The sequence below is a fragment of the Manis pentadactyla genome, chromosome 3 (assembly GCF_030020395.1).
Source record: "Manis pentadactyla isolate mManPen7 chromosome 3, mManPen7.hap1, whole genome shotgun sequence".
NCBI lineage: Eukaryota > Metazoa > Chordata > Mammalia > Pholidota > Manidae > Manis > Manis pentadactyla.
The window spans coordinates 56,933,035-56,960,836 of record NC_080021.1 but is presented as its reverse complement, the minus strand read 5'-3'; the positions used below and the strand labels follow the sequence as shown (position 1 = coordinate 56,960,836).

General features: G+C 34.8%; 3 protein-coding genes across 5 annotated transcripts in view; all 3 read right to left on the bottom strand.

The window, feature by feature from the left end:
- Positions 1-4,250, bottom strand: part of IMPA1 (inositol monophosphatase 1) — a 34,758-nt gene extending 30,508 nt beyond the window's left edge. Inside the window, exon 1 of the mRNA XM_057497932.1 lies at positions 4,137-4,250. The gene's annotated coding sequence lies outside the window, so the exon portion shown is untranslated. The remainder of the gene's footprint in view (positions 1-4,136) is intronic.
- Positions 2,098-6,951, bottom strand: SLC10A5 (solute carrier family 10 member 5). Its single transcript, XM_036919429.2, has one exon. It carries the CDS (start codon positions 4,456-4,458, stop codon positions 3,145-3,147), a length of 1,314 nt encoding a protein of 437 aa, XP_036775324.2. The 5' UTR covers positions 4,459-6,951; the 3' UTR covers positions 2,098-3,144.
- A 148-nt stretch (positions 6,952-7,099) lies between these two features.
- On the bottom strand, positions 7,100-27,208 carry ZFAND1 (zinc finger AN1-type containing 1). 3 transcript variants are annotated; one of them, XM_036919427.2, is made up of 8 exons: positions 27,090-27,205; positions 24,710-24,752; positions 23,736-23,775; positions 21,740-21,867; positions 21,570-21,661; positions 20,707-20,828; positions 8,296-8,451; positions 7,100-8,201 (listed from the first exon to the last, which is right to left on the bottom strand). In XM_036919427.2, the coding sequence occupies exons 1-8, from the start codon at positions 27,142-27,144 to the stop codon at positions 8,031-8,033; spliced, it is 807 nt and encodes a 268-aa protein (XP_036775322.2). In that variant the 5' UTR covers positions 27,145-27,205; the 3' UTR covers positions 7,100-8,030. The 3 variants fall into 3 exon arrangements, with proteins under 3 accessions (XP_036775322.2, XP_036775323.2, XP_057353916.1); XM_036919428.2 differs by lacking the exon at positions 8,296-8,451 and having other exon boundaries at positions 27,090-27,208; XM_057497933.1 differs by lacking the exon at positions 20,707-20,828 and having other exon boundaries at positions 8,296-8,414; positions 27,090-27,206.
- Positions 27,209-27,802: the final 594 nt, after the last annotated feature.

Here is a 27,802-nt window from a genome sequence, read left to right as displayed (position 1 = left end):
CATTACAATTAGCACACATAATGTCAGGGTGGGGTGGGGGCACGGGGAAGGCAGGATAGCACAGAGAAGACAAGTAGTGACTCTGTAGCATCTTACTACACTGATGGATAGTGAATGTAATGGGAAATGTGGTGGGGACTTGATAATGGAGAGAATCTAGTAATCTCAATGTTGCTCACGCTCTTGTGATTGTATATTAATGATACCAAAACAAACAAATAAAAAATTGGCTTACCCCTCTGCGTCTGGATCTTTTATCTAAGCACACATGGATGTGTAAAAAGGTTGGTATGAATTCAACCAATTAGACAGTTTGCTTTATGTCTCCCATTCTTAAAAAAAAATAAAATAAGGAATTTCGTCCCTATCCAAGTTAAGACAAATTTTACTATTTACAAATCTCAAGTCTTCCGCAATACATCTGTAAGGGAAAAAAATATATTCCAAGTTCCATTCAACTGATTTGAAGGTGTAAGATGATTCAAACATGCATAGAATAACAATAATAATAGAGTTTTCTCTATGTTAGGTGGTGTTCTGAGAACCTTACTAATATTAATCTTCACAATAATACTGTGAAGTAGGTACCACCATTATCGCCACTTTCTACATGAATTTAGGCATAGAGAGATTAAGTAGCTTGGTCAATATCACCCAGCTGGTGACTGACAGAGCTGGAATTGAAGAACCAAGCATAGTCTGGCTTCAGAGTATATGATCTTGACCTCTATAGATATTACTAATTAATTCAATTTATAATGAGCCACGACTCTGTTCAAGGTATTGTGCTAAACATTGTAGGAAATTCAAAAAATAGTATGTGGCTCCTGCCCTCATGAAGCTTATAATTTGGTTCTCTCCTTAACTAGAAAATTACCTTCATATGTGGTTATTCTCATAACCAGAACCTTCTTCACTTCGTCCCATCACCCTGTCCATGGTGTTAGCCTAGAGTTTTATGCCAGAATGACAGACTTAAGTAGTTGAACAAGATTTTAAACCTCACTTGAATCTCTTCATTTTATGGATTTGAAAGCTGAAGTGCACAGAAATGTCTTGTTGATCAAGTACAACTAAAAAGGCCATTTCTTGTCTCCCAATCAGTAAAATATGTTCATGCAAACTTATGTAAGTTAAATTTGTGTAAGCTTAAGTATATTTAAACCCCTAATGGAGACTTATGTTTAAAGGAGTCAGTAGTACAATATCCCATATAGGAAATTATTATTTTATAAAATGAATAATAACCATCTACCATCATGCCAAGCCAGATGTTTTATAGATTTTGTTATTTATATGCTGGATTTGATGAAACTAGAAAAAAAGAGAGCTGGTTGCTTATCAACTGGCAAACTAAACAAAAATTCCCTAATAGTATGGGTGAGGTGATGAATAACACTGATAGGAAAATGTTCAATGTTTTATGCCCCATCAGGGTTATCAGATTGATGTTTCAAACCACATCAGATATACCAGGGTCAAAACTGATTTAAACTGTGATAAAATAATAAAGCAGCTAACAATTACTGAGCACATATTATGTGCCAGGCACTATTCTAAGGCCACCATAAGTTTGTTCTCATTTACTTCCCATGACAATCTGATGGAGTTCACCTTACTATCTGCATTGTTAAGACAAGGAAACTACTACAGGGAGATTAAACACTTTGCCCTCAACTACAGGAGTAGGAACTGTGGGAAGCAGGACTATTTAGAGCGATAGTTCTTATTTTTTATGCCCAAATTCTTTGGAGAAGAGTGCATACTGGAACTAGATACTAAAATTGTCAATGAAAATTCAAAAGTGATATAAAAACAAGCACACTATTCATTTGGGCCCTAGTCTGTGCTTCTATACTTTATTTGAATAAGCACATAGGAAATGTTCTAGACATTACTGGGAGTATCAAAATGAATATTGTTTATATTATCATATTATATTATTTATATGTTTATAATTTTCATGTTTAAGGATTTATAGCAATAGGGGAAGGATATGAGAGAAACATAGATAGCTCTATATCAAGTCAGGTTGGCTAAATATTACAAGTATAAAAAAATTGTGATGAAAATTTAGAAAATTTAATTAACAGGCAGCTAAGGGGATGAGCAAAAACTTCCATGGCAAGGGTGACATTTGAGCCAGGTCTGAAAGAATGATCAAAATTTAGATAGAGATCAGGTGGGCCCCTCAGGTTGTAGGAACAGTGCGAATAGGTACAGTGCAAATGAAGGCAGTCACAAGATACCAAGTCATCCTGTTAGACTGGGGCAAAGTCTGTGAGTAAGGAAGTGGGAGAGGAGATGAAACTGGAAAGCTAGAATTAAGTCAGATAGTAGAGCATAATAAATGCCTTACTAAGGAATATAGACTTCATTCAAAAGGCAAATAGGCACATGATCAGTTAGATTTTAGGAAGATTCATTTGACAGTGATTGGAGAATGGACAGAGAAGCCAAAGCCACTTAAGAAAGGTTTAGGGAAGCAGCAATAAAGGATAGAATAAAAGTAGTAGTGCTGGGAGTGGAGAAGAGACTGATTAATATTCTAGGAAAATTTCTAGAGGAAATAATTTGACAATAATGAAGAATAAGAAGGGAAGAAAGGAGAAGAGGGGGAAGAGATGATCCTGTGTTTCAGGGTGAACTAATAACCTTTAGAGAGAGATGCGGAAAATGAGAGGAATTGCAGTTATGAGGGCAGAAATGCTACATTTAGTTTAAGACATATTGATTTTGATGAGTCACTGTGTGAGCATTTACTGAATGCCTATTATGTGGATAGCCCTTCTGTAAACACTTGGTATATATCAGTCACTATAGGAGAAGGTTTTTGTTATTTGTTTTTATAATTGCTCTTTCCTATTTAACAGGCCATAATAAAGTATCACATTAAAATCCAACTATATGAAACATTTCTAAACCAACATTGAAGAGTGATCTCCTTCCTTCGAATCCTTCTCCTTTAAACTGTCGTACTCATTGGGTCTGTCTAGCACATAGGATTTTATACATATAAATATTTCTCACCCAATGTCAAATTTTCAATCAGATCACAAATGAGTTGAGAGCAGGCATCATTTTAGATATTCTTTGATTCTCCCCACAGTACCTCATTCAGAGTAGGAATTCAGTAATGCCTTGTTAGACTGGGGGATTTTTTTTCCCTTTATCTTCTACAATAAGGATACATCTTTTCTTAGCCTTGTAGAACAGAAGGATCAGTAACATTTCACAGCCAGAACACATGGCCACTGTAAAAGGAGCGACAGAAGCTAAATCTGCCTTGGACTGTTTAAAAGAGAGCTGAATAATAGCAAGGGCTAAAAAACTATTCAGTAGCCCACTTTCAATAGCAACAGTTTTACAAACAGGAAGAGGCAGCATAGAAATTTTAGCAAAAGAGTACCCGAACAACAAACCCAAAGCAGGAACTAGGACACCCAGTAGAAGCACCTCTAGGTTAACTGTTCTTAGAAACATTAGTCCTGTTCTGAAAGTCAAATAAATCCCTACAAAGAGTAAAACAAAACTCAGAGGTCTAATTATTCTCTCCAGGAAGTTCGCTTTTTCAGGTATTCTACGCTTGATGACTATTCCAACTGATGTAGGTATAAGTATAAAAAGGAGTGTTGACATAATTTTAGAAACAGGAATATGAAATGTACCCGATAACCCTAACATCCTACTGTATATATAAGAATTGGCAGGCATCATGATCAGGGCCAAAAATGTTGAAGTGCAAGTCATCAAAATGGCCAAAGTGACATCTCCTTCTAGAAGCAGAGCAAAGAGATAGCCTCCACCACCTCCTGGGCATGTGCAGGTCATTACAAATCCAAAAGCCTGTGCCTCAGGCAGTGCCATAATCTGTGTCAAAAGAAATCCACAAAATGGCAAAAGAAAAAACTGTGTAACTGCCGTAAGAATTACTGGCAAAGGTCTCTTCCATGCTGTTAGAAACACCTGTAATTCAATCTTGCAACCAAATGCACATTTATTTAACAATATCATTGGTAGAATAAGCATTAGAAGATTTCTATCGATGTGCATTGACGCCTGTAGAAGACCATCTTTTCGTTTGAGCACTTTGACTTTAACATTCTTTATTTCTTCAATTAGTATTTTTTGCCTACCTTCAGAATCCCATAGTTGAATGGTCAAATTTGTCTCTCCATCTTCATCAGTCACTAGGTTTATGGTAAAGTTTGTAACGTCCGATAAGGTCTTTGTCACATTCACCACTTGCAGCATTTTAGGGTCTTCTGATTGCACAAAGAGGTAGCTGGAATTTGGCTGTTTATCTCTGTAACTTGATCTTATAATAATGATTTCTTCAGTCTTTGTGAAAAGTAGTATTTCAGTCTTTTCTATATTCAGAAAACTGAGAAACGATTTCCTTCCTTCTCCCAGAGTCACAAACAACAAAAGCAGGACAATAAAAAGTTTTCTAAGCATGTTGAAAGCTTAAATAAGTCACATATGCAAAAACATTTTAAAAGAACTAAAGAACACTCTTCATACAAGTGTTCCTGTGACAATCAGAGGTTATTAGATAAGTTGTCTTTGCTGGATCAAAGTCCAGGAGGAGGGACTGTTGTAATTTTCAAACAAATACAAGGCTTTCTAGTGATTGACACAACCTGTTTAACCTGTACATGAAAATATAAAAGCCTTAGCATTTAAAAGGTTTGATTTATCACAGCAGAAACCTAATCTCTTTCCTCATTTCTGCTACTGAAAAAAACAACCTGCTATTTACCTGAATTTAAAACCTTAGTGTAATCACTTTGAGTTCTTTTCCATTCTGAGGAAAAATCTACATTAAAAGCAATTAGGACCCAAAAATATAAAATAAATTGAGGAGGCCTATAGGTGGGTGTTACAATTTTATTCATTCAAGTCAAAATCAAAAGTTTACTGAACATGTTTGCTGGGGCACTGATCTAGGAGCTGGGTATACCATAGTAATCAAGCCAGATACGGACTCTGCCCTCCTAGAGCTTAGTCAGGTGGCCTCTTATCATTACTTAAAAAAATTGCACAGCCTGTAGATCAGTCCTGAGGCATCCTTAGGCTCTAATAGTTTTCCACAACTCTAAAGAGTGATTGTAGTGGTTACGTAAAATCTGAAACTATTTTTGGTGTCCTTAAATAGAAAAACAATTTCCTGGATGGCTACCAGATAGCTTGGGAAGCTAGATAGCTGGATCCATGGCCAAGGTACAGCCTGGTTAAGGGGCCACTACTGCGGGACACTTGACCCTGACACAGTGGGGCAATGGAAGGCCACTGGCACTAATTCTAATCTCTTATTCCTTCCTTGTAACACTATTCCCTATACAACAACTAGGGGCAAGGATGGTCAACTGTCTATCTTAGATCATATACCTGTGCCTTGGCTGCCAAGAATATGGAAAAGTATCAAGCTTTTAGTACTTCAACCTTTGGACTCACAAGCCCTCTCCTATTTCCAAAGAAGAGGGGGTTCTGATGTTAAGCAGAAAGATAAGAAAATAATTTTAAAAATCACAACTGTCTACTATTGAGCCTCCAGATTTAGTAGTCTCTACACATATAACCAATTCATCAGATCCCTCATGTAATTATAACAGTCTGTATCAAATGCAACAATGACAGTTGTTAGGTATTTTAGATCATAAAATATTTGTCCCTCGAAGCAATTATTATTCTTTTAAATTTTTTTTTTATATTCCATTTATGTAGGTTAATCTTTTAATTGCAATACACCCTATTTTCATATATTTTATTTCCACATACTACATTAAGAAAAGCAAGATACACTGTACCAATGTTGAAAACAGGGAATATAGCTAATGTTTCTGTGATACCTCAGTTAAATTCCCAAGGAACTTCCCTAGTCTAAAATGACCAAACCAAATGAAACATAAAAAAAAAAAAGGTCATGAAACCAAAGCTATCTTTACAGTTATGTGACTTAATATTTTAATTCACAATTTTTGTTGCCAAGGTCAAGGATGTGAGGTACATAAATTTTATTTCCCTCGTATTCATCTATGTGTAAACTTTTCTCCTTATCTGAAAACTGCCAGGAATAAAATCTTAGAAATCTGGGAAAAACCTGGTAATATATTACTCACATGTATTTACTGGTTCATTAATTTAAACTGAAGCTCACTTATATCATAGTGTTATTACAAATATATATTTGACTTTAACACTTTTTTTTTTCTATTTGTGGGTTTTCTACTTGAAGTTAGTTGTCTGTGAAGAGATGGAAAAATACAAGGGTGCAGTGGGGACAGTCAAATCCTAAAAGTTCAGTAAGCACATTCAACTGAAAGCCCTAAAAGAAAGTCTGAGAGTTATCTGATTTCAAAATAATTTGGAATAAGCTAGAATAATTTTATTTCTTGCCCACACATTGGTCTCTTTAGGAGACTGCTCATGTTAGAGGCCCTGGTCCCTAGAGCCTCTGAGGACACTGTACCTCTGCCCCAAACTAGCTTGTGCCACTCTCTTGGCCCTGACCTGACTTACTGTGTCAGGTGTGTTTACTTACTGCCTGGTGACATATGTGTTTCCTTCCATGCTGCTTTGTCTCTTTTCTGTCTAATCATTGATAGGACCTCTTCTTCACCCTCCCAAGGTGTAACTCAATCTCTGCCAGTCTTATCTCCTCTTTTCAACCCCCATTGGTATATTTTCTGGTACATTTAGCTTTAGTTCAATTCATGACATGTTGATCACCTACAAGGTGCAAGTAATTATGGCAGACCTAAGGTATTAGCTTCTATTAAAACTTTCTGGTATCTGGGAATACATTTAAGGATTATTTCTACTTCTAGTCTTATAGTTTCTAATAAAAAGCTAGTGGAACATAGCTATATACCTACTCAATTGGCACTTGCCACACTGCTTTGTATTATACTTATAGGTATGCACACATCTCTTCACTATATCTACCATGGCAATGAGAATCAAGTCCTTACATTCAGTAGGTACTTGAATACTGACATTAATAAAGGAATGTAGAAGTCATTCTATCAGTCATTAACAGCTGATAGAAGTCAGAAGTTATCTTCATTCCTTGTATGAAAATATGAAGAATCAGAAATAAAATGAACATTATGAGTTTATTCCTTTAATTAAATCTAAAGTCACTGTATGTATTCACAATTAAAACAGAAAAGGAACAAATAAACAAATAGAAATAATTTCTATTCATTCTGTATAGGAGTACTTTGTTAAGTATACATGGAATACATCAGTCAGTAGCACTAACTTTAATGTGTTGCTAAAATGTAATCACTTTTGGCATGTATTCTGTTTTGGTATAAACATTTGGTACATGTGTCTTCTCATTTGTAATACATTCATACAGACAAAAAGGTGAATCCCACTGGAGGAGGATCTTCATCAGAAATATGTCCCAAAGCAGTTAGGTGAGATCAAGAAACTCATTTTCCCTCCCTAGGCCTAAGATTCCTCATCCAAAAACTTAGACGAGTGAATGAGATGATCTCTAAGTTTCTGTGATTCATGTACAGATACAATTCATAGATCATGACATAGGCAGATAGTAAGGCTATACTTTCTGGCCCCAAGATGCTAGGATTGGCCATGTTACTTGCATAAAGCAAAAGTGATATGTGCATTTCTTTCTTCCTCTTTCATAAAAATAGTAGAATTCCTAAAAAGCAGTCATTCTTTTGCCTTAGTACCTAAAGATGACACATAGCAGAGTCACAGCCAATTAACAGCTGATACAAACCAAGTAAAAAACATATCTTTGTTAATACTAAAGCATAACCTATTAAAAGCTAATTCAGTACAAGAATTTGCTAATAATTGAATTATCAGTTCAGAATTAAACTTTGAAACACAAAAGTTCAAATACAATTTCATAGGAAACTGATAATGGAAATTATGACATAATGGAAATCAATTTTTTTAAAACTTAAAAAAAATTATATAGTATTTGTGGTAAAAGAAATGGACTTAACATAGAATTTTCCTTGTCATTCCTGGCTTGAATCCTCGAATGACTATTCCAAGTAAGAATCAACATTTTTTAAAAACTGTTCTTCATTATTAAGGTATTCTAAGATAATACTTCCACCATTATATAAAGGACAATCCTCCTTAGTAGTCCAGGTTTCCAAAGTATGATCCAAAGGTAAGGCTTCTCCTGAAGAAATGTGACACAACCTTAATTTCTGTTAAGAAAGAAAGAAATACTATAATAAATAACAATGTTTGTAAAGATTATCTTAAAGCTTTTAGGGGAAAATTATTATAACTAATTGTTACCTTAGCTGTTAACTTGTTATTGTCATTTTTAAGACTGGCTAAAGAAGCTGCAAAATCTATGACTTTTCCAATACTCCATCGGTGGCAAAAGAACATTGGTTTGCTCTTCTCTTTGTTCCCTTTAGGTAAGAAAACCTGAAAGTAAACTCTTTCTGCCTGTAAAAATTATAAGTTAAAATACAGAATTATATGTATGAAACAGACATGTTTTTGTCTGGTAAGATGTCTTCCTTTCTTCTCCTGGTCTGAGTAGGATTACCCTCTAATGATGCACCTTTTGGTGGGAATCCCAACCACAGTACCCCAGGATCCCCCTAAATACATAGGCATAAGACCTAAGACCCTAAACTGTGAGGGGGTAAATTGTGCAAAGGCAGGCATATGACCTATTTTAGGCCCATCAAGGTCTTTTACTGGGATTTTACATTCAAAAACTTGGGGGAGGGAGAGGCAATCTTTTACCAGAGTTTTTTTTAACATCATATTGAATTAAACCTGGGTTGCCTTATCCCCCATGCCTCTCAGCCATTCATGGACCAATGTGTAAAAGATTCCCTCAATTGGGAAATAATGAGTCAAACACACAAACGACAAATCCAGGAAACAGACTGACTCTTTCAACAGCAACTGACTGCCAAAATTCAGTAATCCCTTGAAGCCAGGTCAATGCATCCCTCTCCATTATATGAGAAAAAAAATTTTTTGATTAAGCTAGTTGTTATCAAGTTTCTATCACTTGCAATAGAAAGGTTCCTGACATATATTTCTTTTCACCTGAAAGACCTTACTACATATAGGCATATCTAATTTTACTGTCCTTAACTTTATTGCACTTCACAGATAATTTGTTTTCTTTTACAAATTGACGGTTTGTGACAATCCTTCGAGCCAACTTTATTGGCACCATTTTTCCAACAGCATTTGCTCACTTCATGTCTCTGCAGCACATTTTGGTAATTCTCACAATATTTCAAGCTTTTCATTAATAGTTTACTGTCTGCTGACCTGTGATCAGGGATCTTCAATGGTACTATTTTAACTGTTTTGGGGAGCCAGGAAACACACCCATGTAAGTCAGCAAACTCAATGGACGATAAATGTGTGTGTTCGGACTACTACACCTACTGGCCAGTTCCCTGTTTCTCTCCCACTCCTCCAGCCTCCCTATTCCCCGAGACACAAAAATACTGAAACTGGCCAAATAATAACCCTAAAATGGCCTGTAAATGTTCAAGTAAAGGGAAGAGTCTCATGTTTCTCACTTTAAATCAAAAGCTAGAAATGATTAAGCTTTGTGAGGAAGACATGTCAAAAGCCAGGACAGGTCAAAGATAGGCCTCTTGTACCAAACTGTTGGCTAAGTTGGGAATGCAAAGGAAAAGTTCTTGAGGGACATTAAAAGTGCTACTCTAGTGAACACACAAATGGTTAAGAGAGTAAAACAGCCTTACTGCTGATATGGAAAACATTTTAGTGGTCTAAACAGAATATCAAATCAGCCACAACATTCCCTTAAGCCAAAGCCTAATCCAGAGTAAGACCCAAACTCTCTTCAATGCTATGAAGGATGAGAGATGTGAGGGAGCTGCAGAAAAGAAGTTGGAAGCTAGAAAGGGTTACTTCATGAGGTTTAAGGAAAGAAGCCATCTCTGTAACACTGAAGTGCAAGGTGAAGCAGCAAGTGCTGATGTAAAAGCTACAGCAAGTTATCCAGAAGACTTAGCTAAGAGAATTAAGGAAGGTGGCTACACTAAACAACAGATTTTCAATATAGATAAAACAGCTATCTAGCAGAAGAAGATGCTATCTAGCACTTTGCTAGCTAGAGAGGAAAAGTCAATGGCTGGCTTCAAAGCGTAAAAGGAGATAATGCAGTTGGTGGCTCTAAGGAGAAGCCAATGCTAATTTACCATTCCAAAATCCTATGACCCTTGGGAATGTTAAATCTACTCTACCTGTGCTCTATAAATCGAACAAAGCCTTGATGACAGCACACCTGTTTAAAACTTGGCTTGCTGAGTATTTTAAGCCCACCATTGAGACCCACTGCTCAAAAAAATGTATTTTTTCAAAATATGATTGTTTATTGACAATGCACCTGTTCACCCAAGAGCTCTGACAGAGATGAGATGTACATGTTAATGTTGTTTTCATGCCTGCTAACACAACATTCACTCTGCAGCCCATGGAGTCATGTCAACTTTCAAATCTTATTGAAGAAATATGTTTCATAAGGCAAAGTTGCCATAGATAGTGATCCCTCTGTTGGAGCTGGGCAAAGTTAATTAAAAATCTTCTGAAAAGGATTTACCATTCCAAATGTCATTAAAATCATTTGTGATTCATGAGCAGAAGTCAAAACATTAGCATTTACAAGAGTTTGAAGAAGTTTGTTCCAACCCTCATGGATGACTTTGAAGAGTTCAAGAGACTTTAGTGGAGGAACTAACTGTAGATGTAGTGGAAAGAGCAAGAGAATCAGAATTAGAAGTGGAGCCTGAAGATGTGACTGAATTGCTGCAATCTCATGATCAAACCTGAATGGAAGAGGAGTTACTTCTTATTGATGAGCAAAGAAAATGGTTTCTTGAGACAGAATCCACTTCTGGTGAAGATGCTATGAAGATTTTTGAAACGACAACAGAGGATTTAGAATATTAGATAAAAACTTAGTTGATAAAGCAGTGACAGGGTTAGAAAAGACTGACTCCAATTTTGAAAAAAATTCTACTATGGGTATAATGCTATCAAAAAAGAAATCATGAAAGGAAGAGCCAACTGGTGCAGCAAACTTCACTGTCATCTTTTTTTAAGCAACTGTCACAACCACCCCAACTTCAGCAACCAGCATGCTGATCACTCAGCAGACATCAACGTCAAGGAAAGACCCTCCACCAGCAAAAAAATTACAACTCACTGAAACCTCAGATGAAGGTTAGCATTTTTTAGTAATAAATATTTTTTATTTAAGGTATTATATATTGTTTTTTCCAACACAAACTATTGCATGCTTAATAGACTACAGTGTAAACACAGCCTTTATATGCACTAGGAAACCAAAAAATTCACTTGACACTTTATTGTGATATTCACTTTATTGTGGTGGTTTGGAATCAAACCCTCAATACCTTGGAGATATGCCTATATTAAGAGATATTAGGGCTTTTGCAAACAGACTCTAAAAAAAAGGTCAAGTACCTCATCAACAAAAGAGAAGGATTTAATCAGATTTGGAAACAGTTCCTCTAGTATTCTATACTGTATATTGTATTTTCTTGCTAAATTAACATGCAGTAAAGAAAGAGTAGGGGTAAAGGTCTTTGGCCTCTCTTGTTCCTTGATTCCTAAAAATCAATTTTAAAAGTGTTGGATTTATAGTCTGGTTCCTGATACAATAAAAAAAGTTGGCATAACTGAATATCTCTAAGTTATAGGGAAAGGAAAAGGAGTATTTTAAGAAATAACAAGTCCAACATAATTTCCGTCTCGGTCTAAGGAACTTTAGATTTGTTGAAGACTGGTGGAGTACCTTATTACAGATAATAAGTATTAAAAGAAAAAGCAAGAAATTCTTGGAAATTCAAGCTTTGTGCCAATGCTACAACTTAACAGTTCCTGCTCCAAAACTAAGTAACAAGAGCATAAATATGAAAAGGTAAATTTAAAAGATAAAGCCACACTTTAAAAGAAAAGTTAAATGTCTGAGAATCAAAAATGAAACAGAAATGCAAAATACTAGAAAGACATGCTGAGTTATAGGCTTTCAAGGCTCCAGAACAGGAAGAGGTGGTCAATAGTTAAGAGTTTTCAGCTTGTGGGTTAATGGGAAATAACAGCACTACCTGGAGATGAGGCACCTGGGTTGGGCTTACTGCTTGGAAAAAAGGTTAGTATGGGATCTGCACTCCAGGAAAGGAGGCTGAAGAAGTTACTGCTGCATGTTGACTTTTATTGCTTACAAAACCAATATTCAGGGAGGCAGAAAAGCACATATATAACTTCTTGACTGAACAAAGCTAACATCTTCCAGATCAATAAATGGATCTGCAATAATATGAAAATTTCTGTAGGGCATGCATAACCTGCCAAACATAAACTTGAATTTGGAATGGAGTTCCTGGGTAGGTGTGTTGGTGGAAGAAAATGCAAAATTGCTAGACAGGGAAACACAAGTGAGAACAGTGAGAGACATAGAAAGAACCTCCTATTCAAGATGAACATGCAGAATCTATAAACTAAAGTTAAAAATAAATAAAAGGTTACCTTACTATGGACAGTTACTGAAGTTAACTGAACTTGAAAAAGACATTTTAAAAAGTTATTTAGGACACTTAGTGTGATAAATTAAGGAACAATATCCATAGAAAAGGAACAAGAAGTTACGAAACCAAAATAGGCAAAGCTACAAAGTTGAAAAGATGAAGATGAAATAAGAAAAGCTATGAAGAATTAGAAATATAAAAATTTTTAAATACAGTTTCTGAAGAAATTCAAACAGGATAAATTTTTTATAATATTCAATAAAAAGGCTTAATTGATTGGAAGATGAATTTAGGAAGTCATCTACAATTTAGGACAAATAGACAAAAAGAAATTATGAATCCAAAAAAATATGTCTAGTAAGAGTTTCAGAAGAGAAGAAACAATACTCAGAGAAAAAATGACTACCTAAGCTGGGTAATTAAAACTGGAAGCTATCATGGATAAAATTTTAAAACTACCATAAAAAGACAGATTCTCCATAAAGTTATAAGAAGACTGACAGCAGATGCTTTTCCTGCAATAGACAACAGAAGCCAATGAACAGTACACTAAAAGAGGTGAGAGAGTCTAACAGACAGTCCAGCTCAAATGAAGGCAAAATAAAGGTACTTTCAGCCACAAAAGACTAAACGAGTTTACCATCAAAGATTCTTAATGAATGAACTAATAAAGAATGTACTTTAGCCAGAATAAAACTGAGTCCTAAAGAAAGGAGAAACTCAAAAAATATGTTGGTAATTTAAATACCTACTGACTTAAAAATAGTCATGTGTGACCAAAGATGATGGGATGGGAGATATTCAAAGGGAGAAAGCATGTCATGCTCCTTGTCTTACTCAAGAGGATACAATACCAAGTACCTTCAGATTTTGAAGAAAAATTGATATTTTATTATATATGTTAAAAATTAAAAGTGTAAGCACATGCCTCATGTCACCATTATTACGAAACATTATATTGGAGATTCTAGATAATATAATTCAAGAAAATATACTATACTAGTATAATTATTGAAAAATAATTATCATTTATTAATAGGGTGTAACTCTATACCTAGGAAATCAAAGGATAAAAAATATCTCTAAAATAAATAAAATAACGTGGTGATGTGACTGAGTTAATGAATATACAGAAATCAAAACTTTTTTCTATCAGTAGTAAGTACCTGGAAAAAGAGCGAAAAGGAAATAATCTGTTCACAATAGAAAACCCATAAGATAATTAGGGACAAATAATTATGGAATGACACTTAAATGAAGACAAATATAAAATGTTACAGAAGGCAATAAAACATAATCTAGATAAACGAAAAGACATATACACATAAGGTTCTTGTCTAAGAAGACAGTATCATATATAAGGCAAATCCAAAGTGAATCCTTCAGCAATGATCCTCAGTCAGGACTTGCTGATAGATGCTACTGGGAAATTGAATTTTACTTCACCTAACTTCATAAAAATCGCTTGCTAATGTATTAAGGAGGTTTTGCATCAGTTACATACACCTGCTGGCCAAGGAGGGAGCCAGAATCCCCAGAAAGAGGCCAAGAGTGTATAAAATCCTCCTAAAAATGGCAAAGGAGGCTTCTTATCAATGGCAGAATCCTCAATTCCTGTAGGCACTATTATTCACAGCTTACATCCTTGTGGGAAGCCACATTTCTGTCTAATACCATTTTGTGTTCTGTCTTGTTTTTTATAATGATTTCTCTCAGTTTCTCCATTTTTCCTTTAAAGAGTCTATATTCTTCAACAGTATCTGCTGGAGTCTGTCATTCACAATCTTGTCCCATTTTGACAGCCATGAAAATCCCAAAAGATATTTTTTGTTAAATTTTGATATAATGATTGTAAGTTCATATGAATGAATAAAATTAAAAAAACAGCTATGAAAAAATATGGATGGGACTTCACAGTATCATATATTAGAACATTCTATAAAGCTACTGCATCAAATGAATTTGGTATTAACATGAGTAAAACCATTTATTTAATTGTTGGTGATGGTAAAACTAGTTAAATAAATAACTGGAGAAAATGAAATTGTATCCTTAGCTCCTAACATTATGTTAAAAACAAATTCTGGATGGAATAAAGACAGTCACAAAAAAGTAAAAATCCTAAAGAAAAGCAAAACAAGAATGAAAGAAGGGATAGACCTTGGAAAAATGTAAACCATTGATATGTCAATGAGACACTTAAGTAAAATCAATGTTGTATCTGTCAGATTTTGAAAAAATAATTCCCAAAGTGGACTTATTATAAAGGATTAGTGTTTATTATACTAGAAAAGTTTCCAAGTTAATCAAACTAAGTTTTTAAAAAATGAAAGAAAAATGGTCAAAGGACATGCATTTGCAACTCAGAGAAGACAAAGTACATTGGACAAAGAACAAATTAAGAAAAGCTCACACTTAACAGCAGTCAAGGAAATGCAAATTAAAGTAATTAGGAGATTTATTTTACAGCCATTAGACTGGAAAACATTAAAAAAGATTAACAGCTACCAGAAACCATGGGAGAGGAAATGTACTCTCAAGTATGGCCACAGAAGGTGGAATATTACACTGGGCAAGATGGCAGGCTCGACTGCATGAGTGATCTTAAAGAACACTTAAGTTCATATTACTCATCTCTGAAATGTGGATAGTAATATATCACAGAAGAGTTTTGAGTATTAGGGAAATAAAAAATCTGCAGCCACAAAACAATGCTTGGCATAGTGTCTTCAATCAATAAAGGCTATTATTGTTGTACATTGTTCCAGTTTCTTTGTAAAGCAGCTTGGCAACATCTATTAAGATTTATAATACACATACCCTTTGACCCAGCATACACACTCCTGTGAATTTATCTCACGAAAGTAAGAAACCAGACTGAGATCACTTAGTACAGTAGACAAAACTGGAAATAAAATGAATGTTCATCAATAGGAAAATGGCAAAATAAGTAATAGTATGTCCACACCATGGACTATTATTCAGCTTTTAAAGAAAATGACTGAGAACTATACTAGCACCATTGAGGGAATTTCTGCTGGCATTAATGAAAAAGATATATAGAGGTAAGGATATGTAATCTACCTAAAACTTACTTTATTTTTATTTATAGCCTTAATCACTATCTGACATTGTAGGTTATATTCATAATAGCTGTCTCACCCCATTTGAATGTAAACTCCACATGGGCAGGGACTTTATTTACTGATGCATTCCCAGGACCTGATAATATAGCAGGTGTTCAAAGAAAGTGTTGACTAAATTAATATGATGTCATTTCTATAAAATAATGACCCTCCCCCCCACACATACACATGGGTGTGTGTATACATATATATATATATATACATATATGATATATGTTAGTATATATATGCATAAACATACAAACAGACACACAAATATTGACAATTCAGGGAAAAAGATTTATCTACAGACCTGTGGTATGTTCCATGGTAAATTGTTAAGTGTGTTAAGGGCATGTTTTCTGAAGCCAGTCTGCCCTCCTGGCTTTAATTCAGTGTCCATTTACTAACTATGTAACTAGCAAGTTACTTAAACTTTTTGTGCCTCAGGTTTCTCATTTCTTAGGCAGACATAATATTACGTATTTCACAAGCATGTTGTGAGGATTAAATGTGTTGGAAGAGGGCCTAGAACAAAGCAAATGCTACAGAAATTTTTATTTTTATTACTATGTCTTAAGTAACAAAAGAACTGCAAAGTAATGTGAGTAACACTACTGGATACTTTAGGGCGAGCCACATCAGACTTGTCACTGTCCATGTTTTGGGCCAACATTGTTCATTGTGGGGCTGTTCACTGAAGGGTGTTCAGCAGCATCCCTGACCTCCCCCCAGTAGAAATCAGTAGTGCCCTCATGCCCGCGTGTAAACCAGAAGCATCTGCAGACATTTCCACATGTCCCCTATGAGGCAAAATCACTCTCAGTTGAGAACCAGTGCTTTGGTAGGAGAGATATGGGTTCGGGAGAGTGTGTTTGTTTTTTCCTCTATACATCTTTTAATAGTTACATTTGTTAAAAGTATGTATTACCTTTGCATTTTAAAAATATCAAATAAAGAAGATATATTTCAAAAAAGGAAAATATTAAGGATAATCCCTAAAAGAAGACTATGATCAATGGGTTTCTAAAGCAGCAGAATAAAAAGGAATATAGAAAATTCAATCAATACAAAAGATGACAGGAAAGGGGAATAAAAGAAAAGGATGATGAGCAAAAAAACCTAAGATGAAAGAAATACATTCAAATGCACTGGTGATCACAATAAATATAAATGGATTCAACTCACCTATAAAAGAGAGATACTATCAAACTGGATAAATAAAACAAAGTCCAGCTATATGCTGCTTACAAGAGACACCCTAAAACAAAACAACACAGAGAAGTTGAGTAAAGGGATTTAAAAAAGACATAACATTTAAGTATTCACCAAAAGAAAGCTAGTGAAGCAATACTGTTATATTTCAAAATAGAATTTAAGGCAAAAATCATTGAGGAGATATAATGATGAAAAAATTCCATGCACCTGACACTACAACTCAGCAAAACCTTTAGAATTACAAGAAAAAAAAAAACTGACAAAACCACAACTACAGTGGGATATTTTAACACCATCTGTCTCAGAAACTGACAGATGAAGCAGACCAAAAATTAGGATGCATGTGCACGTGCATGCACAAATACACAGAGAAATATGTATGTATACAGAGAGATGGAAAGACAGGGCTGCAAATGATGATGAAGAAAATATGGCAAGATGTAAATGACCAGTAGGTTTGGGTAAAAGATATGGAAAAATGCACTATTCTTGTAACTTTTCTGTATCTGAAACTGTATCAAAATAAAGTTACAAAAAATAGAGAACAAAAAATCTCATACAGAAACAAATTGGTTGAAAATATAAGTTCATAATTCAATGTGAGAACTTGGAAAAAGAACAACATACAAAATCTAAATAAAGCAGAGGAAAGGAAATAATAATATAAAAGCAAAATTTGGTGAAACAGAAAGCAAAGAAACAACAGAGCGGTCAATAAAACCAAAGTACTGTTTTGAACAGACTGACATATAAGTATATATTTTTAAAAACCACAACCCTAGCAAGACTGCTCAAGGGGAAAACAAAGAAAAGTACAAATGGAAAATATTAACACTGAAATGTAGTAACTACTAAAGACACAATAGAAATTTTGGAACATAATAACTTGAACAATTTTATAGCAATGAAGTGGAAAATCTACATCAAATAAATATTTTTAAGACAAATATTATTTACCAAAATTTATTTCATAAGAAATAGATCATCCAAATAGACCACGAGATGTTTAACATCTTGAAATAGTATTCAAAAGTCTCCCCTCAAAAGAGACAGTAATTCCAAAGATTTTAACACTCATTATCAACCCTTCAAAAACAATTAATCCCCACCTTCTACAGCTATCTCAAAGAATAAAAGAGGGAAAACTACTCAACTACTAATGAGTATAATCTTGATACTAGTATCACTAAGTAACACTAAATAACATATTAGCCAATTAATTCAGGAGTGCATTTTAAAAGAATTATACACTAGTGTCAAGTGGTTTATCCTGGAATGTATGGGTGATTCAACAACAGAAAAATTGATTAATGTAGTTAAAAACATTGATAAAGAAGACTTTAGAAGAATCTGATCCTTTTAATAGATGTAAGAAAAAAACTTACAGCAAAATTATTTTTCTTTCTCTTTCATTATTTTTAATGGCTTGTAGAATATTCCTCAATTGTATTTAATGATTTCTTTGACAGACATGTAGAATGCCTTCCATTTTTTTTCTGTTATGATCGATACAGTGAACTTTCACACATAAACACATGCTGAGACATAAACATACTATTTCTGTTATAGTGCATATTTATATAAGTACAATTTAACATTTTTTTAACTGAGGTACATACAATAAAATGAATAATTCTTAGTGTACAGCTTGATGAATTTTGACAAGTGTATATACTCATGTAAGCATTATATAAATTTCAGAGCAAGTTAGGAATAGAAAGAAATACTGTTGACCTGATAAATGCTACTAAAAATCTGCAGCAAGTATTTCTTGATGAGACTTTACAGAATTATTTGCATTAAAGTCAGAAACATGGTAAAAAGTACCTATTACTCATGATGTTCATTGTTCTAGAGATCTCAGCCAATGCACTATAACAAATAATAATGAAGAGAAAAGAAAATTTGAAAAAACAAAAACCAAAAAACACAAAACTATCATTTTCAGAAGGTATGAATGCACAGAAAACACTCCCCAACATGGAAACTATTAGGAATTTACTTGCTGGACAGAAGGACAACATACAACAAGCAACACCCAATTAGGAAAATGCAGTATTAAAAGTAATCATTTACAATGGCAGCAAAAACTATGAAGAACCTAAGATATATAGATATGTATGGTAAGCATTATAGAATGTTATTTAAATGACACAAAAAAAGATCTAAAGAAAAGTTGGAAAGGGACCATAGACATGGATGGGAAGAGTCAAAAATTCTAAAGATGTCAGCTATTTCTAATATAAAATTCAACAAAATTCCTATCAAAATCTCAATTTCACAGAACAGGACAAAGTAATCCTAAAATTTTTATAAATGAATAAATGACCAAGAATAGACATGGTTGAAAGCAAAGAATACCGGAGACTTGTCCCACTTATTTTAAAGCTACGATAATTAAGGCATTTTGATATTAATGAAAAGACAGACAAACAGACCAAAAGAACTGAATTGAGATCTCTAAACTAGTCCCACACATACAGAACAATCTGGTCTATGACAGATGTACCATCACAAGGATGAATTCTTCATTATCTTATAACAATAGGTAATCACACTGTGGGGTGGAAGGGGTAAGAAATCTATACTTAACTTTCTCACAATTAAATTCCAGATGGAATAAAGAACTTCAAAAAATAAAACTGGAAAACTTTTAAAGGGATATATAAGAAAATACCTTAAACAACTTATTTTAAAAAGCACAAATCTGAAGGAAATTATTAATAAATTTAACTATATTAAAATGTTTAAAGTGTGGAACACTAAAGAGATAAAACACAAAATGAAGACAAGCAAAAGACTAAAGAGAAGATAAGGGCAACCCATTTAATCAAATGAAGGATTAGAATTCAGAATACATAAAGAATTCTATAAATTTATTAAAAAGTGCCAAACAACCCAACAGAAAAAATGGGCAAAGAGTATGAACAAGTAATTCACAGAAGAAAATCAAATAGCCAATAAATATATTCAGAGAAGCTGAACCTCATTAGTCATAATGGAAATTCAACTTTAAACTTCAGTGAGGTACTATTTCACGTCTATCAGATTGGCAAGAAACAATGAATAATACCCAGTGTTGGCAAGAAACACTAAAACCCTCAGACACTACAGAAAGGAGATAAATCAGTACAACCACTGACAATAGAAAGTTGACAGTATCTGATAAAGCTGAAGATGAAAAACACCATGACCCAGGGGTTTTCTATTTCTAGATACATTCCGTAGAGTAGTATTTTTCAATCTAATGGTCTCATTCAGATTATTGAAGTTATAAATGGGATTATAAAACCAACAATGTTAAAAATAAAACTAAATGGAATAAAAACATCAGAGTATATAACATATAGTTATAAGGCTGGGTATCAACGAGACTGTTAAGGTATGTGTGTGAGTGTATGTGTGTGTGTGTATATATATATATATACTGCATTGTTACATAAAAGATCATTGATACTATGGAATTTTAGAGGGACTGCCCAAGAGAAATGTTCCCACACATACATGAGGATACTCACTGTTGAGAAATTTATAATAGTAAAAAACTTGGAAAAAAATCTGAATCTTGTTCATTAGGAAAATGGATAAACTGTGGTACATTCACACTATGGAATAATGTACACCTATCAAAATGAAGTAGACTAAATGTACCAGCATTGGATGTTAAAAACATGATGCCAAGTGAAAAAAACAAAAAACGTTGAAGAAGGATACATATAGTTCATTGTTTCATGGGAAAGAGGAGTAAAAAGGGGACTTCAACTGTATTTGGGATGTTTTTGTTTTTCAAAATCTCTAAAACCAACCTGGGGCAATGACTTATCTCCATCAGCATGCAACTTTAACTTCATCAATGCTACCTTTGCAGCTGTTTCACTATTTTTTGCACCTTTCCGCCGTTTACTTGCTGTCATTCCCGTCTTGGATGCTAAGAAATAAGTATAAGCATATGATGACATGGAACTTGTATATTTTCCAGAGTTTTATTAATTATGGCCCTGAAATATACACAAATGACACACAATAGAGACTGTAGAGACCACATTCATTTTATAAGCATTATATTTACATGGCCATGCAAAAATACTGCTGAGGTTGATCTAAACAATCTCTACATCAAAAAACTATACTTCTTTCCAATTTAAGCCTATTTAATCCAGAGCAATCACTAACACTTCTACAGAGAACTTTAAGATTTGGTCATTGAAGATTTTAATAAAGGTACTAGCCTTAATATGGAATGAAAATAATGTTGAACTAAAATGTTAGCAAATACACTGTTCTAAGTCACAGATACATTCTTTCCTGGTACCTCAGCATTCACAGGACAGCTGATTAAACTTACAGCTTAGTCTTTAGAGAAAGCAAACGACTACATCAGCCTTATGAGTACCATTTCTAGCCAATATGGTTAACCAGCTGATCTAAGTAGCCCAGTAAAAATGAACATAGTAGGACACTTCCATAAAATTTCCACATTTTCATTGGTCAGGTAGGCCTTATGAGAAATACTGTCACAAGAACGTCATCAAAACCTGTAGCAAGTTTTAACCACTGGGGCTCTTAACAATACTTCCTTAACTGGCAAACTGATGTAAGAAGCAGGCACTCTGGAACTATGAATATACAACAGTAAGAAAACAATACACCAAGCTTTATAGATACTTGCCAATAATGTCTCTAACGAGTTTCTGAGTGGCAGCCATGTGAGGCTTAGGGATTTCCAGTTTTTTACATTCATGGTCTGTCTGATGTCGGTGTCTATAAACAACAGAATGAATAGTTAATGTATTTGCATATGTCTTAGATATACAGAGTTTGAATGGTCTGATAGATCACCTCAGGCAAAAATTCTTCTCACAATGAGGACATATAACTGGTACAAGCTCTCTTTCAGCACAGTCCTTGAATGAGCATGGGTAAGATATATGCTTATCTGCCTTCGGTCTCTCACTGATTACAGTTATCTGAAGATGTAAAAAGGGGGAAACAGCATTATAAGCACATTTAAAGCACATCAAGAAGTCTGTTTTGGAAGCCAATATTCATGTACTTTTTGCTTAAACTCATAAGAGCAACTTATACACTCACATAACAGCTTATAATGTTTGTGTGAGAAATGATTGCAGTTGTGTTTGTGTGAGAAATGATGACAGTTCTACATTTTCATAATTCTCCTACTGTGTTACATTTATCTTCTAAGTCAAACTAAAATCACTTTTCACTTACTCTTTATAATTTTAGTCTTCTACTTTCTAACAGTCCTGCACAAACATGCCCCCATAATAATGTGTTAGGTAATCATCTCAGCCAAATTCAAACAGGAAGTCAACCTACTTTCTACACTGACTTTAGGGGGTTAAATATATATAAAAGAACACTTAAAATTATATGTTAATCCACTATACAGGAGTTTTAAAGACAGTTTTTAGAATGATATACTATTCTCAATTCTGTGTTTAATATTATACTACCAGCAAATATTATATCAGAGGAAGAAGAGATTTTATATAAGATATAAAAGTATATATATATCCAGACCAGTCAGGTTATTTTGAGTATTAAGTAACTAGGTTTCTAGAATTGATGAACTTAGGGAAATAATTACTTGAAATCTACACCAAAGAGCATTTGTCTATATAAATGAGTTATCTTTCATTGGGATTAATTTCTTAACTATTTTTCCAATTTGTTCTAGTGGTCTAAAGGTAAATTATTTTTATTTAATTTAATTAATGAAACTTAATTGACAGACATTCTAAGAGAACCACTCATAGAAATCACATAAGAAAAAGCAAAGCATGGGGAAGATTTACAAGCTGTGTAAGAAACATCAGTATGTTTACTATATGACTCTATATGAGTTATTTACTTCCAATTAATCCTGCATAATACCACTATTAATTTTTATTCTCCTTAAATAAACTACCTAAACTTCAAAGGGCCAGATTTTGAGTAAAGCTTATTTAACCTCAGTTTTCTATAACTGACAGAACCAATGTAAAAATCCTCGGTAAACGCCTTGGTAAATGGTGGGCAGGAATAAATGTCAACTGAAAATGTGAAGTAAATGTTTCCCAGTGGAATGCATTCAGTTCAACTTCCTACCCTTCTCTGACTAAGAAAGGGTGAGAAATTTATCTGATTACAAATTTGAGAAAATTACATTAGGCATGATGGGCTCACCTTTCTCCTGCCCTCAAGAAGTAGGCCTAACCTGGTGTATAGCACTGCTATGACTGGTAGGCAAATCTGCCTAATTCAAGATTTCCTTTGCAGACCCATCTGGCTCTACACTAAGCTTTACTTCATTATTCAGTTTATCCTTTACCAGTAATAAAGATGATATTTTTGGTTTCTATATAACAGCCCTTTTTAATCTCTTAATTTGTTGAAAATTAGGGTGGGAATTAGTTGGACTGCAGGTTTGATCCTGTTGATAGAAAGCTGGGTCAGAACAATGTATTACCACAGAATCCTAACACCAGGCACCAGTGAAGGTGAACACAACAGTGAAGAAAAACTAGGAGTATATGACAAGCATGTTAAGTCCATTGTATATTTATAAATATAGAGCCTAAAGCTGTAAATGGGCTACCTAAACAGAACTGAAGTGTAATGAGATGAGAATGAAAATTTATAAATACCAAGGAGACCAAATTTTCTTTAAGACAAGCTGAGAAAAATAACATAAATGAAGTAAGAGCCTCTTTACATAATCAGTTTAGTATGCCAAATTTTAATCCACGGTACACTAACTGATTTTAAAGCAAATCAAACTCTGAATTAAAGTACATAAATAAAACATATTTTATTAGAAGAACTATTAACATACCTCAGGACAGCTATGTGACTCCCGGCTTCTGTGTTCAAGGCTTAAAATAAATTTTTTAAAGTGTTTATTTAAGTGCAATCAAATAATGTACATAAAGATAATTGCAGTAATTTGAGATATTTTAATGGTTAGTATCCTTAAGATTAATTACATTCACATTACATTAAGAATTCTGCATATAATAAACTGAAATGACAGATGAATTAAAGATAGAGCATTTAGTCTCAAACATTTTACAACCCAACTATTCAACTTCAACATGAGTAATAACAATTCACCATTCTAAATTATTTTACTCGAGTGCTTTAAAGTGTGTGAAAATACATAGAATCTTTTAATTCCTTTTATTTCTCAGACCATCAGTAATAAAACATCAAAGGAGTGCTCTAGTTCTGAATAACAATATGTATTACTTTTATTTACTTCTAATCTTTCTGAGTTATCTTCTGAAAAGACTTTATTCTTTCAGTGCTTTGTTTAATAAATTAAATGTCTGATACATGAAAGTTTAACTGCAAAGAAAATACATTTTCCAAAATCTTTGCTTAGTTCCCAGGTTTTATTTTGCATGAGATGTGTGTGAAAAGGATATGTGCTATCCAATTTAAATATACAGGTTGAGCTCTTTTCATTTTATTAATTCAAATGAAGAGTAATCAGAATAACTGGAGTTTTAAAAACATTTCTTTATATTGTGGATATGTTCTCTCCTTGTGATTAAAGGACACAAATATAACTTGTGTGTAAAAATCACACACATAATCTCATTTCTGGAAATATAAGATTAGCCACACATATGACAAGTAATAAGAGCCTATGACTAGTCTATTTGTTCTTTTTTTCCAAGTGATTACTAAAATGAATATCAAAGATCAATGGCTAAAGTAAAACCTATCTTAAACAATATGCTTTTCAGAAATAAGTCTCTTACCACAAACACTGAAACGACTCCCAAATCCTGCATAAAAACTTACCAAAAAATTCCTGAACAACCATCACACACAAATGGAAGAAAATCTAAAATTGAGGGAAAATGTTATATGTGCTGGTCAGTATCTGATTTTGATTTAGTTTTCTTAAGCAAAAAGAATCTTAAAGTACTGAACATCTGTAAGAGAACTTTCCTTTTTGACCAATATCTTAGCATAGCAAGTAGTGGTTAAAAAATGTCATCACAATCTCAAGCACTCTGAAAGTAACTAGATTATCAGGATATGAATGTCACATGTAATAGCCTGCTAAATCAGAAAAAAAGTTTTTTCCCCCAGATTTAATAGCTGTTGCTTTTGATGACTGTACACTGCAAAAATCCTGGCCTTTAATTCTGATTTCACAATTTACTAATCTCGCAATATTAGGCAAGTTACTTAATAGAAGAGCTTCAGATACATATATATATATTTGATATAGTATAGAGTGTGGGTATATGCATATAAATGAACACAAAACTAAAACCCTATTGTTAGGTGATTACAGATACAAATTGATATAGATATAAGCATATTATGTCTGTGTGTACATGTTGTGTTTGTGTATGTATGGGTATATATATATCTATACTATGTCACACCTACTTCACAGGGTAATTGCAAAAACCAAATAATATATATATAAAAGATAAGTATAATAATATAGTAACTGCAATTAATAAAATAATTTCTTCTGAATATGCTGAACTCAGAAAAATCCTGTGGTGACTAGGTAGAGAGATATTAAAAGAATTTCCAAAAAGTCAGCAGATGGATTTATTGATACTGCAATATTTAGTTCTGAATTGTTTGTTTCCTTGCAGTTGAGGAACACCTAAGTTAGGACTAATAACTAAGTTAGGAACTGAATTTTTGGAAAGCACATAAAAGTACCCATTCTTAGATGCAGCAACTGACCAAGAAGACCCAGGGGTAAGAATTAAGATTAAGATAATTTCCTGACACCGGACACCATCCTTCTAATCACTCAGAAGCTAAATGAAATTCAGGATACACACTTAACATATTCTAAATCTTAACCCCAATCCTAGTAGAAAAAAACTAAATCCTCACCTCATTTCAGATATTCACACTTTGAAGTTCAAAAGGAAGACAAACTACGTCACAATTGGTAGATATCATGGACTTATTAGGGGTAATCAGGTATAGCAGAGATACATAACTAAAAGTCAAAACCCAATAGGCTAATCTTCCCTATGAGGGATCTGCAAGGAAGCATAGGCTCTTGCCTGATGAATGGCTGGTGATGACAGGCAGTGGTGAAAGATACACATATACATAGTGTGGTAAAGGACCTAGCAGGGACTGTGTCCTTTTGCCTACCACCCACATCAGGTATCACTCATCAGTTGTGACACTCCAACAAAATCTGAGCATGAATCCTTCTCAACAGTGACTTAGGTACCTGCTACCAATAACTGAAGCTGTAATGGGAGATACAGCCTATTTTCCACCCTATGCAATATGGGCTAAATATGAAAACACACATTTGGAGTGAAAACCACGTACCAAAGACTGAGCATTGTGTGTGGCTCTAATCCTTCAGGAACTTGCCTGTTACAGATGTTCGACATCCTAAGGCGTGTGCTACACTACCACAAGCTATTGGATGGGCTATGTGTATCACAAGGGCTCTCAGTTCATTGGAGAGAGAACATCACCTTATTAATGCCCCCCAAAAGGCAGCTCATTAGTCTAAAAGTTTTTGTGTTAAAGACTATTTTTCACCTTCACGTAGTCCCAGCACCAAAACAAATGCTTGAGAAATGTTTGCTGAATGACAGAACTGAGAGAGCTTAATGATCATCTAGCAAACAGTTTTGAGGATCAGAATCCCTTGAGTGTCCGATAAAAACCAAGGGCCTTCTCACTAGAAGAGCGTTTCCTGATAAGCTTACGAAAACCAGGTTAAAAGCTGATCATGCCCAACCTCTTCTTCTGACAGATAAGTAACAGACAACAAAACAAACAGTTTGAGAAAGAGAACTGGCTTGCACACGGTCGCAGGGGCAGGAGCAGAAGAGAACTCAAGTCTCCTGATTCTCAGAGCATCCCCCCGTGCTCGTCAGAAAGTAGTGGGCACTACGCGACTTCTCGGCAGGAGCCCTCGAAAACTAAACTGAACACTGCAAGGCACGTTCTGAGGAATTGCATGGTTCCCTTCCCAGGTGACCACTGCCTCTTCCTAAGGCTCAGGGGCTACGAAAAGCACCAACACATCTCACTGCCGACCCAGGAGGGATGCGCCCGCCCGGCCTCCGCAGCCTCCACCCCGTCCCACAGCCTCCCCGCAGCCGCCGCCACCATCCGCGGAGGCAGAAGAGTCCCAGTCTTCCGGGACTAGGACTAGAGACTCCTAGATCACCTCGCTGCCGGCAATGTTCCACCTGACAGTGCTGCCCAACGTCCAACTCCGCCATCACCCTGCGCTGGGAGGGGAGGGGCGAAGACGAAGGGGCAGGGCGACGACGTGCTCGCAGCGACTGCTGGGAGTGTGAAGGGCCCAGGGGCGGAGCCTACAGGTGGGGACGGGGCTCGGACTGGGCGCCTTAGTCTTGCTGGGCGTGTGCGCAGTTCTGATTCTGCGCGATGAGCGCCCCTAGGGAGGCGGCCCAAAGAAAGCGGGGCGGAGCGGGGCGGAGCGGGGCGGGGCGGGGCGGTTCGTGTGTTCTTGCTGGGCTCTTTACCCTCTCGCCCAATCCTTACGGAAATACACAACTGCCTTTCTGGAAGATTGCGTGCTTGAGGTTTCCTCCGGGCAACATCTAAAATCGGGGACAGCCGTACAAGGATTGTTTTTTTTTTTTTAATTAGCTCTACTATCCAACACAGTGCCTGGCACAAATATTTACAAGAATCAAGTGAAGGAGACACACTGGTCGTTCGATTCCTGATTTTACCTACACCAGTGTTGTTTGATTCTGTAGTTTAAAGTAAATACCCTTTGCGTTTTTGTTTGTTTTTAAAGTCAAAGTTTATTTTTATTTTTTTATTTTTTTAAATTCTGACAGGAAAAAACAAGGCTGTAGCTCTTGAGGTCTTACGTGTGTACTGAACCGCATAGGGTACCTGACTTTA

What these genes read in the sequence shown, in the direction of transcription:
- SLC10A5 (XM_036919429.2), bottom strand. Translation starts at nt 4,458, where the DNA reads ATGCTTAGAAAACTTTTTATTGTCCTGCTTTTGTTGTTTGTGACTCTG.
- ZFAND1 (XM_036919427.2), bottom strand. Translation starts at nt 27,144, where the DNA reads ATGGCGGAGTTGGACGTTGGGCAGCACTGTCAGGTGGAACATTGCCGG. An exon ending in ACTCGTTAGAGACATTATTG is followed by an intron (nt 20,829 to 21,569) that starts GCAAGTATCTAT and finishes CTTATTTCTTAG; the next exon opens with CATCCAAGACGGGAATGACA. An exon ending in ATAACAAGTTAACAGCTAAG is followed by an intron (nt 8,202 to 8,295) that starts GTAACAATTAGT and finishes CTTTCTTAACAG; the next exon opens with AAATTAAGGTTGTGTCACAT.